The 19,945-nt window shown below is 41.4% G+C and overlaps 1 protein-coding gene across 5 annotated transcripts in view; it reads right to left on the bottom strand.

Moving 5' to 3' along the window:
- The window catches only part of LOC134741044 (nuclear receptor coactivator 1-like), a 104,028-nt gene that overhangs the window by 9,181 nt on the left and 74,902 nt on the right, over window positions 1–19,945 (bottom strand). For 3 of the 5 annotated variants that reach the window (XM_063673791.1, XM_063673792.1, XM_063673790.1), the window contains 3 exons: window positions 19,441–19,615; window positions 18,638–18,766; window positions 15,486–16,118 (listed from right to left, as the gene is read on the bottom strand). In XM_063673791.1, the coding sequence (XP_063529861.1) occupies window positions 15,501–16,118; window positions 18,638–18,766; window positions 19,441–19,615 (922 nt within the window). In that variant the 3' untranslated portion in view covers window positions 15,486–15,500. Of the gene's footprint in view, window positions 1–503; window positions 584–10,904; window positions 11,085–11,885; window positions 12,063–13,002; window positions 13,103–13,382; window positions 13,460–13,698; window positions 13,811–15,485; window positions 16,119–18,637; window positions 18,767–19,440; window positions 19,616–19,945 lie in introns of those variants that run through there. The other 2 variants (XM_063673793.1, XM_063673789.1) reach the window with 2 other exon arrangements.

Below are 19,945 nucleotides of genomic sequence, written 5' to 3'. Positions count from 1 at the left end.
CTTCACCACACTCCGCGCATGCTTCGTGCCCCACGTACTCGACAAACATAAAGCTTTCATTTCTTTTATAACATAACAATTAAGCGCATGTCATTACAATTTTATTTTTATATAAAAAGGTCAGTACTCGAGTATTGGAAGGTTTGACACTATCAGAAGTAGGTAATATCATGGATTCACTAAGAATAGATAACACATCACAAAAGCGTAATTTAGTAATTTCAGAAATGTACCAATATCGCGTTATATAATTTTAATGAGATTTAATTTCGTGTCGATCGACCGCGAATTCTGACAGAAAAGGCAAGTATTTATAGCAGAAGTTTGGCACATTTCTCTAATTCAGCATCTAAGTCATCAACATGATTGAATCGACACAACACACGCTGCGGGGCAAACTCAATACGTATTCAGATAAGTCTACAAAAATAATGAAAACCGACACAAAAGTAGTGGAGTGACTACATGTCTGGCCGGAGTCGCAGTCCGCGGCCCGTGCTTACCGGGGTGCTCTGGGGCGACTCCCACGCACTCTGCGGGCCCGTCGCCGAGGCCGCGCGGCCCCCCACCACACTGCCGCCACCTACGTACGTACACACGCATTCATTGCCAGTGAATACGAGCGATTCACACATTATATGGAACCGCGCGCAGATTACACTCCACGTCAACGAGGGTTATAAGATTTTGTGAGATCCCTTATGTAGAGACTTTAACAAGAAACCGGACAAGTGTGTGTCGGATCGGAAGCGCATAAAGAAGGATTACGCAGTAACATTTCATCTGCAATTTATTACGCCTTATCTCTCATTGTATTAACTGTCTAATCAAACTAACTCATTAACTATCTGCTTTCCATGACATAAAATTGTACACTGAAACATCCTTAAACATGAAATCTACACCTCAAGCAACATACATGACTTATTTCATGTGTTGTAAAAGACTTTGTAAATCAGGGATTTGGGACGTCAAAAATCAAGACCTACACATCAAAAAGTACAAGTTCACGGTATTTTCAGTTTTGGCACTCGTTGTATAATTAGCCTCTTAAATTCGTCCATTCTTACATCGAATAGAATCCAGACTGTAACAATCCAGACTGACACCAGAGAAAAATTACGTTTCATGTTCACATCGTACGTACATCAAATAATCTCGACAATATGTTCATGCAACAGTCAATTAAGTGTAAGTACATTTATAATGACAAATAAGCTCAGCCCGTATTCGATCTGATCACTTGCGCTATATCATTAGAAAACATGACCCAAATCGATAATTACCATGTGATATCGGATACAGGTTGCGGTCGAGTTATACATAAAATGCCTTGTGTCTGAAATTAGCTCGCATTATTTGCCAGAAGAATCATTTCATTCAAAAACCAGGCATAACTCACTAATATAAAACGCGTGGTATAATAAATATACTTCGCCTGAAGTCATTTTGGTTGCGCTTATCGCGCGACATGTTATGATGTTACAGCTTATGTCACTATGTGAGACCGCGCGGTGGTTAGAGACGAACGCTATATCAAGGCTAGTCGTGCCGTGCGCGATAGTCACGACCAGAATACGCCTGCAGGCGAAGTTTATTATAATATCACGCGTTTTGTCTTCATCTATGGTATGTTCTTCCCGTGACATCTAGTGAAGTATCATCGGCCTCCACAATACGTCATCAAGGTGTGGTGCAATTGTTAAATTTCAAATTCCAAAACTTTGACATAGAAACTGAATAACTACTCGCGATTGAACTTAAGTGATTACTGATTACACGTATATTTTTCATAATAAAGAAACAACGTTGTAAGTTTGAAAACGATTACAAAAGCGGGCTGCCACTACTGCCAGTGTTAAAATTCAATTTGATGTGGTACAACTTGATTTATTTTAAATATTTTGTACGGCAAAATTATGTTGGCATTACTTGGCATTTCAGCACTCTTAAAATATGGCAACATTTCAAGGAAAAAAATTCCCAAATTAGAGTTCGTGGCTATACTTTAACTTCTTTATGAATAATAAACGTACATTATCAAAACTTCATGATAATCATGAATATATTGAAAGCGTTTACCAATAACAGCACCGATGTGACGTAGTCTTGAGACATCACCGGTAAGAAAATACCTTGTTATATGTATCATGTAATAGTACATTTCGATGCTAGTGCGGAAAGTATGTCATTACCTTACGAGTACCGAGATATGAGACTCGGGATGAGTGAAGAATGACATTTCCGCACGTGTATCGAACGACGTTTTTTAATACAGTTGCGAAAAAATAAAATAAAACAACAAGTAAGGAATAAAAACAATATCGAATGTTGCCTTTGGAAACTTGGCTTGCAGTAATAAAAAACGCCTCTTCTTTGACAGGCGTTTCGGCAGCTATTCCTACCTCTACCTTCCATAGCTATTCCGTTCCATTCAGACAACTTATTAAGAACGGTTTTTCAATCTTCAATATTAAAAAATAAACTTGTTATAATGATGAAGAGGTAAGTAATAAAATATGAAATATGTATATTTTTCGTATTCTTACATTAACAGTAGGTTTTTATGTTGGTTACGGCGTTTAAAGGAAACTAATATTAACACTCATCAATAAGTAGGCATGAATTGGAACAAGTATAAATTTAAAAAAAAATTGGAAAGTAAAAAGCACTAGTTCCCGAATACCAACTTTCCACACGCTAAACAGCTACGTAAAGTAGCACTTTTTGAGCAACTGTATTAAAAAAATATTATCAAACCTAAAAATTCGACACATTAAAAAGTGGAATACGGTTAGATATGCGTGGATTGAAACATCAAAATCGATCAATCGCATTCACCAGTCCGGTCAATCTATTAATTTATCCCTGTATTTAGTATAATGTTCAAACACCTAAATTTAAGTCGAATAGTATTATAGGGTAGGTATGCCAGATACCGTCCAGTGCCAGTTTCCGTCCACTTGACGGAGTTGCCACAAAGAATTGCGTATAATGTGAATATAATAAACCTACCTTACCGCAAAATATTGGACTTATTGCAATACTTAATGTCTAAACAATAGATCTATCTACATAAAAAACCGCCCAAGTGCGAGTCGGACTCGCGTTCCAAGGGTCCCGTACACTACACAATTTTTTTAAATGTATTTTTTTAAGTGAAACATATGAGTTTAAAAACCCGTATGGTCGGATCAAAAACTAAGTAATTAAGTCCGACTCACGCTTGACTGCACATTTCTAATAGGTTTTCCTGTCATATATATGTACAGAACTATTTTGTGTATTTTTTTTTTTCAAAATTTTAGACCCAGTAGTTTCGGAGATAAAGGGGGGGGGGAATGGTAATTTTTTGGCTATTTTCTTAAATAACTTCTAAACTATTTATTTTAAAATTGCAAAAAAATATATATTTGAGATTCTCAAAATGAGCTCTTTTATTTGATATGTAACACGATATAGTTTGAAAAACTTTATTTTTTAATCTGGGGGCACGGCCGTGCCCCCGCCAAGACGAGACAAAGGGCAAAAGGCAGTGCATATCTTTTCTCGGCACGTTTCGCCGTATTTTCGAAACCTCGTAGTTTCGTCTTGGACAATGCTAGAGAGCTGAAATTTTTTGTATACCATGTACTCAGTAGACTTATCAAAAACACCAAGTTTTATTAAGCTACCTATTATACTTAAAATTTTATAGTACCTTAATTTTCACTGTCCGAAACACATGAAATTCGCGTCATAGAAAATACAGACTACTTCCTGAAGTCTTAGAATGCTGAAATTTGGCATGTAGAGATGGTTCGGTATGCAATCACATATGGTGACCAGAAATCTGTGACTTTCGCCCTGCAACCCCTTAAAATGGGGGTACCTAAAAATACCCATAAACCTGGAAACATTGGTTCCTGAAGTCCTAGAATCGTGAAATTTTGTGTGGCAGCAGTGATCGGAATGCTAATAAAAAAACAACGATAAAAAAAGGTAAAAAGTTTTCAAAGTACAGATTTGAACCAGGTTCACAAAAACCAGCCAGGTAGCGCCCTCTATATTGGCACTGTTTCTTGCACGAATTAATAAACTAATGAATATGAAATGACAGCTTTTTAGCGGCATACATTAATAGCAACTTTCCATTCCAATAGGGTTTTACCGGTTGACATTTTTAGAATGAATATCAACTGTAGGTAACATATGCCACGGTCTAAAATAGAATGTCAAAGTTATGAAACATAGACTGTTCTTTAATTATTTCAAAATAGCTCGCCTAACACTAAACTAATACAGCTACTCAACACTGGATGGCGCCGTAGTACTTTAAAAAATATATTAAAAACGCTTACTTATCAGACGCGAGTGAAGGGCTAAACAAACCGGTATAAGTAAGCTCTCCGATTACGCTTATTTTGTTACGGAGCTTACGGTCAGGTTACACTGGTGGGTCCGAGATATCTACACGCCTACGAGTAGCCAGCTGTTGAGAACTCTGTCTGACACACCAGTGACGGCAGTGACGTCCGAAAATAAAAGGTCATATGTGAATGTAAGCTTCCTATCATGATTTGACTATTTACCGTTCGCAGTAGCATTTGAGAAGCGTAAGTTATTTGACATTTAGGATATCGAATATTTTAGACAAATATAAAGAATAACGACCTGGTGGCCTAGCGGTAAGAGCGTGCGACTTTCAATCCGGAGGTCGCGGGTTCAAACCCCGGCTCGTACCAATGAGTTTTTCGAAACTTATGTACAAAATTATATTTATCAGTCGCGTTTCCGTGAAAGAAAATATCGTGAGGAAACGGGACTAATCCTAATAATGGCAATCGCTTTCGTAAAAATTTGTGCCTACGCTTATTACCTATTCTTGGAATTAGTTTCCAAGCGGACCCCAGGCTCCCATTAGCCGTGTCGTGGCTAAAAATGCCGGGATAACGCGGTGACGCGAGATGGTGAACTTTTAACACAAGGGAGGTTCTGTGAGCTGTAGAACCTCGCGAACATAGCCTAAATAAGTGTAGCCTATTAGAAAAAAACATAAAACTGTACTTTTTGTTTTCGGATGTCACAGTGCCATCAAACAGTTCCCAACGATTGGCAACTCGCGCCGTGTAGAGACCGCGTGCCGTGCGCCGTGGCGCGCCGCACCAGAGTAACGCGGCCGTAAGATCCGTAACAATGTATGCATATTCGGAGAGCTCATTTATATACCAGTTTTTTTAACTCTTGACTCGCGTGTGATAAGTGAGCGATTTTAATATTTTTTCAATAAATTCTGCTCACAAAATTTCGCGAAAATAAGTTGAGTAATACCAAAGTATCTATCTTTGGTAATACGTACGACTTATACAGAAGAACAGCCGGAACGGCGTGCACTTCGCACTCGCTAAAATCAAATTTTAATTTAAAAAATACATGTCAAACTCTAATCGTCGCACTACAAAGCCGCGGTTTTCCAACAGCACCACGATAACCTATAGATCCCTAGGTGAAATTTGGCTACTTATTCTCCATTAAGAATTAAATATCTAAATAGATAACATTTCTGCATTAGATGTTTGCATGTAGATAGAACATGTCTCAAAAAGAAAAAAATGCCTAATGATATCGAAACCGCTACTTCTTTAGGCGCTGATCTACAATGACTCCGTGATTTTGTATATTTTCCAAAAATGGAATATGTACTTAGTCGTAAACATGAACACAAAAATCTATTGACTGAGCTGAATCGGAGACCTTCAGTAACGCTTACTTCATTAAAAACAATTCCGATTATGGTAATAATGCTTTAAAATTTCTAGAAACTTACAATTTATAATACATAAAATTCCTGACTTATAATTTACATAGGCCCTACATATATAGCGCTAGCAATACGTAAGTTTTATAAAAATCTAATGTTAAAATATTTTAAATTATGCCTGTTTACATGATCCTGTATTATCGTAGATTCTATAAACGAATAATTGTCATTTCTAGCTGGTACTCTTACAAAAATGAATGAAATCCCACCAAAAACATTTCATGTAAATTGTTGCCAAGACTAGGCGCATAAAGCTTTTACACTAAAAAGCTATCAGATCCCGTAGTAGGTACCAAGACTTACTCTGTAAGTCCTAACTTTATAAGCTCTAACTGTATAAAGCCAACATCTTGGTCAAACGTACAGTACGGCTTGGCCGTTTCGTTGCAGTCACATAAACACTCCCTCGGTGGACTTGTTGTACAAAGTAGTAACACAAGTCTTTCAAATTCTGAGTGTCAGTAAGGGATTGTCCAATTTGTCCATTTGACAGCAACGAAACGGCCAAGCCGTACTGTACTTTTGACCAAGATGTTGGCTTTATACAGTTAGAGCTTATAAAGTTAGGACTTACAGAGTAAGTCTTGGTACCTACTACGGGATCTGATAGCTTTTTAGTGTTTTTAGTGTATGCGCCTAGTCTTGGCAACAATTTACATGAAATGTTTTTGGTGGGATTTTCTTATTTACCCCCCAAAAGTGGCCCATGTTTAATATTTATTTGTTTACGTTACATGTCCGTCTTTGGGTTACAAACTTACATATGTGTACCAAATTTCAACTCAATTGGTTCAGTAGTTTTGGAGAAAACGGGCTGTGACAGACGGACAGACAGACAGACGCACGAGTGATCCTATAAGGGTTCCGTTTTTTCCTATTGAGGTACGGAACCCTAAAGATGATATTTCGCAAGTAGCGAATAAAAAATAAAACATATTAGTTGCAGTTTCGCATCCGTGCCTTTTAGAGGTAATAAAACCAAGAAGAAAAAAAAAGAAATCTTAGAGAAATTTTGTGGAAGAGAACTAACATACCAATTTTATGAAGTATTTAATTTTCGTCCACGGGCGGACGGAAACCCAAATAGCTAGGCGAATATTTAGTATGGTAATTTTATTTAAATACTAGCTGTGCCCGCGGCTTCGCCTGCGTGGAGTTCGGTCTGTGTCAGTAAGCGGCTAATTAACCCCTAATTTATCTCCCTGTCCCCTGGAGACGGAACTTAAAGTAAAGTTGACAGATGGATACGCTAGAGGACTGTAGTCCAGATAAAATATTTTACAATTAGGTACCTACCACCAAAGATAGATATAGCTCCGTAATAGATAGGATACAGTCTAAGGAAAAAACGTGCCTCGAAAATCACGAAAATTTGATTCTCGATCAGATGTCGCTACTACCTTTTGCCTACTCTCGTATAGAGGGCGTTAACGGTTTCGTTAGTTATTATTTAACAATTTTAACGCATATCAATGAAAGAACATGGGTCAAAATAATAAAAATAATTAATGCAAATAAAAAAAAACATTTATCCATATTTAAATACATTTTATCGTATTTTTATAAATCTTCATGTTTAGTTTTAAAGTGTGTCGATAGATGGCAGTGAATTTACTGTGGTTTCAAAATTTACTATGACAGTACCGCTCTATAATATTATATCCTCTTTGCTACCACTAAATAAAATTACACTCCAAAATGTTTTTTTTTTGTCCTTATTCAAATATTTGACGTGATTTAAACGGCATAGAGTAGTAGGTGTATTTCGAACGATACAGTACCATTTTTGTATTTTTACGTCCTTGACTATACCTATCCAAATCGGGTACACTACATATTTCCGAAAGATTTTATTCCGAATTTTAGAATGTTGAATTTTATCATTCCGATTTTTAAATGCTCGACCCATCAAAATTCCGACTGTCATAATTACGAATGATGAAAATCACGAAGATTTATATTTCCGAAAACCCAAAAAGCCGAATTTTGTAAATTCCGAACTACATAATTCCGACTATAACAATTCCGATGGTGGCAAACACCGAATTTAACATTTACGATTTTCAAAATCACGAATTCGGAATTGCCCTTATTCCGAATTAACGTGATTCCTATTTTAAATATCCCAATTTTTAAATTTCCACTTTTTTGGCAACAGTTCGTTTTCTTGGGGGTCGCAGTTCTAACCTAACCAAACCCACTTCTGGCAACAGTTCGTTTTCTTGGGGGTCGCAGTTCTAACTTAACCTAACCCACTTCTAGCAACAGTTCGGGTTCGCAGTTCTGTCTAATTTATTTATGCCGAATTTTTATTCCAAAAATATTTTATGCCGAATTTAACATGACGCGGCACGACAGGTACCCGTAATAATTACTTAAACGTGAGTCTTCATTTGAATATCACGGACTTCATTTTTCCGATCTTGTAAAAAACCGAATTTCTGAATACCGAATTATTTTATTTCCGATCGGACAATGATTTTTCGGAATTTAGGAATTCGGAAAAAAAATATTTTCGGAAAAGTGTAAAATCGGAACTTTAAGCTTTCTGTCAAGTGACAATTGGATTTAAAGTTTTCGGAAATAGCACATTCGTGATTTTATTCTATCGTGTTTTTAAAAATCGTAATTTTGATATTTCGGACTTATAAATAATCGGGATTATGAAAGTCGTGGTTATAAAAATCGGAAAAACGTATTTCGCAATATTTGGGTGTTCCCATCAAAATCATGTCATCCAAATCGATCCTCCAGTCAAATCAGTCTAAGCATGACGCCGGCGGCGGGCAGCGTCTGCCCCTTTTTTTTGTTTTCGAGTGGGAAATGCAACTGCGTAGCGTCTGCCCCTACGACTTGTTGATGGTCATAGCGAAGCAGACGCTCACCCACCTGTAGGCGCTTGAAGCGGATAGGGAAGTTGCTCGGAATGAGGGGGATACGCAGGATGAATACGGCTTCTCCGGCGCCACACTCCGTCAGGATCTGCGCCTACATATGTATTGCGTACGATGTATTTGGGATCACAATCGAGACTCGCGCTGGCTTGCCGTTTCAGCCGAAAGCGAAGCGACCTGCCTGGCTAGAGCGCCACTGAGTCTCTTACCGTGGTTTTTCTCAGACTCCTGAGACCGTGCCCCTTGTGGCCGCAATGCATTGCGAGATTTTCGCGAAAGATTCGATTTTTTTCGGGAAGGCATGGTAACGCGTATAAGTCCCAAATCGTTTGACATTTACTGAAAAATATTTTTTTTTAAAGTACCCACCTTCGTGACCATATTAAGAGGAAAGGGCACGGCCGCTTCTCCATGCAAACGCAGTCTCCATTTTTTGGATAAAAACTACCCTATGTTCTTCCACGGGACTCAAACTATCTCTATATCAAATTTTATCTAAATCGGTTTAGCGGTATAAGCGTAAAGAGAAATTAAAAAAAGTTTTTTTCATATTTTTTGTGTTTTCACTCGGGAATGGTGTTATTTTGGTATCATAAATGAATTCGGCATACCCGATTTATACAAAAACGATACCTAATTTGGCCTAGTAGCTAAAATGATATAGTTATCAAGATAAAGTTTTTAACCCCTTTTTCACCACCATGGGGGATGAATTTTTAAAAACGCTGAATAAAATTTTCGTGCTTTTTAATATAATTAACGTTTTAAGAAGTTTTAAGTTCCTGGCTTAAAATAAAATTTGCACCCCAAGACAAACTTTCATCCCCTTTTCAACCCCCTGAGGGGTTAAATTTCCAAAAACGTCAAAATTAGTTTTTTTGTAATCGTCTATCATACCTTTCTAAGAAGTTTCAAAGCATTTGTAATGGATTCAAACTTTCAACCCCCTTTTAACCCTGTTAGGGGACGAATTCTTGAAAACAATAAAATCACTTTTCCTGTATTATAATAATATGCCCATTATACAAAGTTTCAAGTAACGCACCCAAAAAAAATTGAACCATACAAATTTTCAACCTCTATTTCACGTCCTTAGGGGATGAATTTTCAAAAACGCTGAAATTAGTTTTCTTGTATTTCAATAATATATCTTCTTACGAAGTTTCAAATTGCTAGCTTAAAATAAATCTTGAACTCCATACAAACTTTCATCCCCTTTTTAACCCATTTAGGGGTAAAATTTCTCAATTTTTTATAGCCTATAACCTGGCCGTGGATTTTTTCGACAGATTAGTAAAGTTTGCATCAAAATCCGTTCAGCCATTTTCATTTGTAGCGCGGTCAAATAAACAGACAAACAGATAAACAGACAAACAGATAAACAGACAAAAATTCTAAAAACTGTTGGAATGTGTTCTGTTATCGATTCTAAGTATCCCCAGCCAATTTTTTTTTCGAATATCTTCCATGTACAACTTTCGACCCTCTTCCGCTTTATTATATGTACCTATATAGATATCTACTAAATACATTTGCTTTGCCGCTCAATATGATATGTATCACTTATTAAAGTTTACGTCCACTCCTTTGTCAACGGTGTGTGAATAAAATGGTATTGTATACAGTTGATTCTGGACCGATTTCTATTAAGGATTGTTGAATTTGGTATGAAAATAGCTTGAGTCCCAAGGAAGGACATAGGTTAGGTTTATTACAAAAATAATCATTATACGCGGTCGAAGTCGCGGGCAGAAGCTATAAAACCATCTAAAAACGATTTATATATAACAAGAACTAAAACTGAAATATATAATCGATTTTTAACTCAAAAATGCAGTGGACGAAAACTAGCTCATAGGTGGCCGGAAACTAAAATAACACTACTTTTGCAAATTATATTTTTTATAAAATAAACCGTAAATATTATTTAAGGTCAAGTAATATTAACCTAAAATAGTCAATATGAGCAATACAAACAAATATAACACAACTAAGTAAGAGTACTTTTAAGTTTTTTTTTCGCATTTTAAAGTTGGCATCTCCTATAAGTGGACGAAATCTGACACACCTGTATGTAGACTAACTGAAAATCTAAAAGTTAGTTTTGTTTGTACCTCGAGGTAGGGAGCTTTTGTTAGGTCACCGTTAAGTGTGAGGCCGTACTATGAGTAGAGTAGAAATTTGGATAAGAGAGGGAGAGACATGCTTACCGCTGGACGTGGTCATGTCGAAGCTCATGAGCGGGTCGAGGTCGGGCGCAAGGTGCGGATGCGGATGCGGGTGCGGGTGTAGGTCGGGGCGGGCCGAGCGCGCGCCCACCACGGCGCGCAGCTCGTTGCGCACGTACTCTGACGTGCCGCCTGCGCCTCCCACCCCGCCGCTGCCCGCGCCTGCAATACCAGCGACCAAGACTTAGCGGGAGCCGTGGAGACATGGAGACAATTATCTCACAACACGGTTCAAATCGTCGGTCCGACGCGGCGATGAGAGAACTTCTCGTACCGCATCGTAAGTCACTCGACTTGTTATCAGCTGATTGTATTGAACTGATGATTTTAGCTCTGCCGTAATACCGTAATAAAGCCTTCGGCCGTTCAAACTGATATTCATCAAAACTCGAGATTATGAAAAACGTTTGAAGTAAGTGTTGTATTTTAATCGCGTATGATTTAAATATAACATTAGAAGTTCGAAATATGTATGTTGTCAATCGCTTTTCACATGTTAATCGAAAACTAAACCCCGTGTCGGGCCATAAATATATCTGAAAGAAAATCGACGCCCGAGAAACCGAACGACATTACAGACTGATCCAAATCGAAAAACTTATATATATACGGAAAGTTCATATTATTATAGAAGCGAAGTCGGTCGAAGCGCAAAATGCATTATTAGATATAAGTATCATGCAGAGTGAAAGTTATAAAAATACTAATACGATACATTTTCTATCATATTATCTACGATTACTTTACCTGATAACATTCGAATTTATATTTAAATCACAATGTCATCCTCTGAACAAAAGGTTAATCAGTGCACACCAATTTTTAAAAACAATTTATTGTAAGTTTAATCGTCGACAATAAGGGACCGTCCAGCTACTACTAAGCGAGACTGGTTATTTACATACATGTAAACCATGATGGTGCGGTTGGGTTGGGGTGGGGGCGGGGGCGCGGGGTACTCACATGACAAGACCTGGTCATGGGGCGGCGGATGCACCTGGTGCGGCGTGTGCGGCGAGATGGGCGCGTGCGGGCCGTGCGGAGGGTGCGAGCCGTGCGGGCCGTGCGGCGCGTGCGGCGGCCGGCGCGCGTGCGCGTACTCGCCGCGGTAGTTGGCGCCCTCGTCGTAGTAGCCGCCCACTGCCACACACCCGCGTTAGTACCCACATAGCTACGGCGAAACCCGGACCTACCTACTTCGGAGCTCGGTGTCGACGACCGAACGCACGATCGCGGAATCGCCGTTTTATTTTCGGGGAGAGGCGAGCCTCCGACCGGGATCGACCGAGGCGCGTTTGATACGCCGAGGGGCGCGGCTTCGATCTAAAACCTTACGATCGTGTCGAATAAAACTAGTAGGTATATAAATACCACAATGTAATTACAGCGATTAGCTCGGCTCGAACGCATGCGAGACTAATAACATTATTTGGTCCGTCGTGTCCCGACAAAGTCACGGATCACGTCGAACTTGCGAGGAAAACAAATGCAATTTTATTACAAGACGCGTCTGTATAAGAGAAAAAAAAACATTCGGCTCTAGGAAGCGGAACTACCTCACCTTTTTATTAATATTATTCAAAATATCAAATAGATTACTAAGCGATAAACATGCAATTAGTTCGTATCGTGGTTTCGAGAGTCGGGTCCCCGAACCGATAGGATCTAAATCTACGGAGCATGCTGAAGAGTCTGCTTCGGGAGGGGCATGCTTCGAAGTAAAAACAATATCGGAGAAGATCTAATCTATAATCTACCTAAGAAAATATTTAGTACTTATTTTAAAAGCATACCGTCACATAGAACGAAACCATTGGATCAGACTGAACACGGAACGGATTATTCAACAATTCGATTGCGACATCGTTCGCAATACACATACATACCTCGCGAGACCTTTTGTTTAGACTAACACGAAAGGAAAGGAGGCCTTCTCCAGTGAGGCGGGGAAGAACGGTCGGTTCGTCATCCTTGTCGTTTGGTCTTGTCCGGTCTCCGCCGCAGTGGAGAGGCGGCGGTAAATGAACACAGGAAGACGGTTAGTGAACAAGTCTGGGGCTGTGAACGGTGTTCGACTTACCCGGCTGCGGGCGCGGCGCGCGGTGGTAGGGCTGCTGCGACATGGGCGTGTGCAGCGCGGCCGCCGAGTGCGCCGCCAGCGCCGCGCTGTACCGCGACCCCTGCGGACATATCACATTACCACTAACTATTCAGGGAACTAATCTTAGGCCCGATTTACACACAGATTAGAGTTAAGGGCGAGTTCATACGTTTGCTACTAAACGCGAGTAGCAAATGTATTAACTCTCACTTAACACTAATTAAAGTGTAAATCGGGCGTCACTTTAAAAATAATACACTACAGTTTACTAAAAATTGTGCTATACTCTAAAAAGTCAACTGGCGATATAAACCGGGTTTTACGTATTATATCCGATTGATACGAAATACTAAACTTACGGTTAGTTGTTGCGATAACATCGGGTTTTGTTGCGTCGAAGTTATTTTATTTGTACCATAATTTGATCCCAATTGATCTGAAATGAAAACATAAATTATACACCTGACTCTAAAATTCTGTATGTTTGATACTATCAAAAGATCAGACCCTCTGGTGCTCTGGAAAAAGTTACAAGGGTCGAAAAGTGTCTCGAGAGGTTTCGGGTGAATAAACACACTCCAGTGTGGCACGCCTTTTTCTTCAAACTTGGCCAGACACGCTGTCGGCACGGTCTCGATAGCGAATTGAAGGGAAGGTATAATTAGTAATACTTACTAGAGGGGGATATATACAATCGGTGATAGTCGGGGGTGCGCTGCAGCGTGACGTTGGGCGGCGCGCCCGTCACCAGCGCCGACCCGAGATCCGCCTGAGGTTGCTCGGACGCCTGCAAAATAGACGCCCGATTCAGCACAAACATGATATTATTTTACTTATCTGTCTGCAATATATTCACCAATTGAAAAAGCTCCCACTAAATAAATGGATTGTTTATGCAATATTGTCATATATATAGATATGTGGTTTGACGACCGGTCTGGCCTAGTGGGTAGTAACCTTGCCTGTGAAGCCGATGCTCCTGGGTTCGAATCCCGGTAAGGGAATTTATTTGTGTGATGAGCACAGATATTTGTTCCTGGGTCATGGGTGTTTTCTATGTATTTAAGTATTTATATATTATATATATCGTTGTCTAAGTACCCATAACACAAGCCTCATTGGGCTTACCGTGGGACTTGGTCAATCTGTGTAAGAATGTCCTATAATATTTATTTACTTAATATAGATATTAGATGCATGGGCACAGAGGCCTCAATCTTCCAGGCAGAAGTCTTCGCCATCAACAAATGTGCGGAGATTAACCTGGATAGAAACCTAAGACATCAACTCAGACAGCCAGGCTGCTCTGCTAGCACTAGAATCCCTTGAGTAAAAAACTCAAAACTAGTCCAGAACTGTAAAACAAACCTAAATGCAATTCCAACAAAGTCATACTTAGATGGGTAGCAGGGCACTCCGACATTAATGGAAACGAAGAAGCGAATAAACTTGCTAGAAAGGGCGCAGACACACCCCTGGTCGGCCCAGAACCGTTCTGTGGAATCACAAAACGGGATGCATATTCTCTGTTCAGCAACTTAGAAAAAATGAGAGCAATTGATTGGTGGAAATTCGTCCAAGGACAAGAACACTCGAAAGCTCTAATCAAAGGGTTCAACAGCAAAACTGCTAAGGAGCTTCTACGGCTCAAAAGACACAAAACCTGCGCGGTGACTAAAATATTGACACTAAGTTGATCAAATGTTCAAATTGGAAAGAAACAAGATGCGACATGCAGGTTGTGCCAGGAGTCAGAGGATACTGCTATACACATTATATGTTCCTGTGGACCACTAATGTCAAAAAGAAGTACATTGCATTGCAACCCTATGCAACTTTAGAGGGCCGTCACAATACATCACTGCTTGGTCGATATGTTCACGTCCGCCCCGCATGCTGTACGTTGCCGCGTTGCTGCCGCTCATGCTGCCCGCCCTGTAGTGTGACACGGAGCTCACCTCGCGCGACACGAGCATCTGCTGCTGCAGCAGGCGCGCCTTCTGCTGCTGCTGGTCGCCGACGCGCCGCGCCGGCTCCACGCCCGCGCTGTACATTGCCGCGTTGCTGCCGCTCATGCTGCCCGCCCTGTAGTGTGACACGGAGCTCACCTCGCGCGACATTAGCATCTGCTGCTGCAACTGCTGCTACAGCAGGCGCGCCTTCTGCTGCTGCTGGTCGCCGACGCGCCGCGCCGGCTCCACGCCCGCGCTGTACATTGCCGCGTTGCTGCCGCTCATGCTGCCCGCCCTGTAGTGTGACACGGAGCTCACCTCGCGCGACACTAGCATCTGCTGCTGCAACTGCTGCTGCAGCAGGCGCGCCTTCTGCTGCTGCTGGTCGCCGACGCGCCGCGCCGGCTCCACGCCCGCGCCGCTCATGCTGTACATTGCCGCGTTGCTGCCGCTCATGCTGCCCGCCCTGTAGTGTGACACGGAGCTCACCTCGCACGACACTAGCATCTGCTGCTGCAACTGCTGCTACAGCAGGCGCGCCTTCTGCTGCTGCTGGTCGCCGACGCGCCGCGCCGGCTCCACGCCCGCGCTGTACATTGCCGCGTTGCTGCCGCTCATGCTGCCCGCCCTGTAGTGTGACACGGAGCTCACCTCGCGCGACACTAGCATCTGCTGCTGCAACTGCTGCTGCAGCAGGCGCGCCTTCTGCTGCTGCTGGTCGCCGACGCGCCGCGCCGGCTCAACGCCCGCGCCGCTCATGCTGTACATTGCCGCGTTGCTGCCGCTCATGCTGCCCGCCCTGTAGTGTGACACGGAGCTCACCTCGCGCGACACTAGCATCTGCTGCTGCAACTGCTGCTGCAGCAGGCGCGCCTTCTGCTGCTGCTGGTCGCCGACGCGCCGCGCCGGCTCAACGCCCGCGCCGCTCATGCTGTACATTGCCGCGTTGCTGCCGCTCATGCTGCCCGCCCTGTAGTGTGACACGGAGCTCACCTCGCGCGACACTAGCATCTGCTGCTGCAACTGCTGCTGCAGCAGGCGCGCCTTCTGCTGCTGCTGGTCGCCGACGCGCCGCGCCGGCTCCACGCCCGCGCCGCTCATGCTGTACATTGCCGCGTTGCTGCCGCTCATGCTGCCCCCACCCTGTAGTGGAATTGTATGTATTATATACTGCTGTATCAAAGGATTCAAAGGAAAAAATAACTAGCATAGATCATACGACGGTACGGTAGTATTTCTTTGTATAAAAGAGGTCGCGTATACATTTAAAACATCAGCATCGCTTCGGTTAGACGTTACTGAAACACGTCGCGCTTTAAAATAATAATAATACCAATAATAAAATCATTTATTCCAGATAACTTTAATCCATAGGTATAATTTACATTTTACAATTGCAATAAAAAATTAAAATAAATAAAATTTGGTGTAAAACATAAAAATCCATTAAAATTAAATTGGCTGAGCATTAGGTAATTGATAGAATGTAAAAGACCTTGAAAATTAATTGATAGGTAATAATAAAATTCATTGATTATTAAAAAGATTAAAATTAAAAACAATAAAATTAAAATATATGCGCAGTCAAATTTAGTTAAAATGTCAAAACTTAAAAATCAATCAAATAGGTATAAAATATAAAGATCCATGACTAGACATTAAAATTAAATTAACTGGGCATTTGGTAAATGTTAAAAAATGAAATTAATAATTATAAAATTCACAGATTATTGATTAAAATTAAATAAAAGTTAAACACTCTACAGGTATGCGCAGTCAAGTAAAGTTAGAATGTCAGGACTTAAAACTATTCTTAAGTTATGATAATGTGGGAGCATGGAGACTATCCCAGTGCCTTGCTATTGGGCAATCTAGCCTATTAGCTACCAGACTTAGGATGCTGTTGGAGCTCTCACGTACGCGGCGCATAAGGGAGGCGGCCCGTTTTCGCATTATGGCATGAAAACCATCTACTCGCGTATCCGCAAACATACCCGAAGCGCTACAGAACTTAGGAAGACCAAACAGCATCCTAAATATGTTATTGTACTGAACGCGTAAGGCGTTGATTGTCCTCTGAGTATAGTTGACCCACAAGCTGCACGAGGGAAAAGGATTGGCAATATGCCTTAAACAGAGTTATCTTAACTTCCCTTGTACATCGTGCAAACCTGCGAGCCACCATGTTACCCCGGACAGCCAACGCCCTGCGCTCCCTCTCAATGTCTGGATCATCCGAGACGCACTCCGTGACCCAGTGACCCAGGTACTTGAAATTCTTAGTCCTATTCAGAGGTGTTCCATAGAGCGAGATTTCCGGTACCCTATCCACCTTATGCTCACGCGACTGGAAAACAAGAGCTTCACTTTTTACCACATTGTACCTAAGTCCATGAGTCACGGCGTACTCCTCGCACTTACTCAAAAGTTTTCTAATTGCACAGACAGAGGGCCCCAGCAACACCATGTCATCCGCGTAGCTAATATTGTTTACCATTTCCCCGGCAATTGCACATCCAACTCTAGTACTGCTGAGATCCTCTATGAGCGCATTGATATACAAGTTGAAGAGACGCGGCGAGGTTAACCCCCCTGCCTCACCCCGCACCTCAACCTGTACTCATCAGAAAAGGCGTTGCCCCACTTGACGACATTCGTTTGGTTATTATACCAATAATCAAAAACACTTATTACGTCCTCCGCTACGTCTGTCTCTGTACGAAGCTTATGCCAAAGAAGGTCGTAAGACACCATATCAAAAGCTTTTGATAGGTCTAGAAAACAGGCGTAAACTGGCGTTTTCCTATCAGTGTAGTATCGGACAGTGTGCTTGAGACATAAAATTGCTGTTTCAGTCGATAACCCTGCTCGGAAACCAAACTGGGCTTCGTGCAGCTTAAGGTATTTACACAATTGTCGATCAAGCAAACTGTCCAACACCTTGGCCACCGTGGTCGCTAATGATATGGGTCTATAATTGGCCTTGTCAGATGGGTCCCCTGTTTTGTTTTTGATTATTGGTACAACCACCGTTTTCATACACTCCTCAGGCAAATACGAGTGACGAACAGCCAGGGTGAAAAATATCGCCAGCACGCGCGGCAGGTGCACTCCAGCATGCTTAAAATGCTCCACACTAATTCCGTCATGGCCAGGAGATTTACCTCTAGTCATATTTCGTATGACCGAAGCGATCTCTGACGCGTCAAACTTTAACCCTGCCCTAGCCGCGACACTTGCCCTTGCCCGAGGAACATTAGATACACAATTTAGCGGCTTAGCTAAAAAACTTTAAAGTACAAGTTAAAATAAAAATGCCCTTGACGCCATATTTTCATAGAAATTGATGTTTATGATTTCAATCGAACTTCCATGCAGAGTAAGCTTGGTTCGACTCTGAGATACTGGACGTGGGAGAAAGTGAATTGGACTGGGAGACGCAACAATGACATGGCAGCGAGTCGCAAACTGCTCTGTTCACAGGAGGGGAGGAGGAAACTACGTCACAGCGACAAGTGGAGCGACTACATATACGCTGGCGGCATCTATCGATCGGACAACTGACGTTGCTGTCTCATATAAGATCTTGGACGTGGAATTGAACACACAATAATTTATTTAATTTTAGTGGAACATTGTAAAATCAAGTATTCTTTTCTTACCAAATTTTGTACGGAGTAGACAGGCGGCGGCGGTCCGGGACTGGTCGACACTGGGCTCTTGGTGACGGTTTCACATTGCATAAGACTTTGTCTTATTGCATTGATCATAGCTTTGCTATCTTTCATACCCTGCAATGTCAAACAAATACTTATTACTTATCTGATATTCTAATAAATCTATAAATGGCAAATTACCGGCATTGGTTAATAAATAGCATGACATGTCAATAATAACTATTCGACTTCGTAAATATACAACAACCATATAAGACGTTAACTATCATGCATCTAAAGTAAATTACAAACTAAATACAAATTTGAAACAAATAAAACTGCTAAAAAAGTGAAAAACAAATTGTTAAAAAGCTTGAACACATTACTATGGATATAAGGTATATGTATTAATTTTTGGTCGTTCCTTTTACTTAATTCTTGGCAAAATATAGAACCAAAAAGTTGAAAAAGTATGAGACAATATCAATTTCCAAATTCATTCAAAATAAGAACATGCATAATACATATAACGGTTATTGCGATTTACATCGCATATTCTTGATGGAGGACCAAGGAGCTGACTACAATTCTACAACCAACCAAGGCAGCTTAGGCAGTAACTAACGCGGTTATCATACTGGCACCGCAACCAGATGTGGCGATGGCGCGGCGTGCGAGCGAGACATCGCTATAGACATGCACAGGGCTGTCTCGCTTTACACCGTCACCGCACCGCATGTGATTGCGGTGTAGTGCTAGGAGTAGGACCGCCTAACAACGACAACAGACTACGCCACGTATCGACTTGCCGCGCTGTCGGGTTTGAGCTGATAGGTCTCGAGGTCCAAGAGCACGCTTACGTCGGGCGCGTTGCGGTCGGCGTCAGGCATGTTCTCGATGAACTCGTCGAGGATGGCCGACAGCATGCTGTCGCCGCACGGCACCTCGCTGTCGCCGCGATCGCCCTGCCGGCTACTGCCACTTCTGTTAACAATAACAAGTGAATAAGTCCCAACAACGATCTTCATTCACTATTAACACTAACAAACACACATTACACTCTTAGCGCCATAGAACAAACAATTTTTTAATGGCAGGCCATGTGGGTTGCCGGCCGACCCAAAAAAATCGAATCCAGAAGGCCGCTGTGATATTTAGTAACTTTTTTCAAACATGCAATGAAATATTGATATTATTATTATTATATATTTGTTTCAATTTGTTTTTCTCTCTGGTTGGAGGTGATTTTACTTCCATATTCGCGGGCTTTTGGCCAAACGAATATAGAAGGATATGTAATACCCTAATTTTCTA

This window comes from Cydia strobilella, chromosome 4 (assembly GCF_947568885.1).
Source record: "Cydia strobilella chromosome 4, ilCydStro3.1, whole genome shotgun sequence".
In the NCBI taxonomy this organism is placed as follows: domain Eukaryota; kingdom Metazoa; phylum Arthropoda; class Insecta; order Lepidoptera; family Tortricidae; genus Cydia; species Cydia strobilella.
The sequence above is the reverse complement of the archived record's forward strand: the minus strand, read 5'-3'. Positions and strand labels throughout refer to the sequence as shown.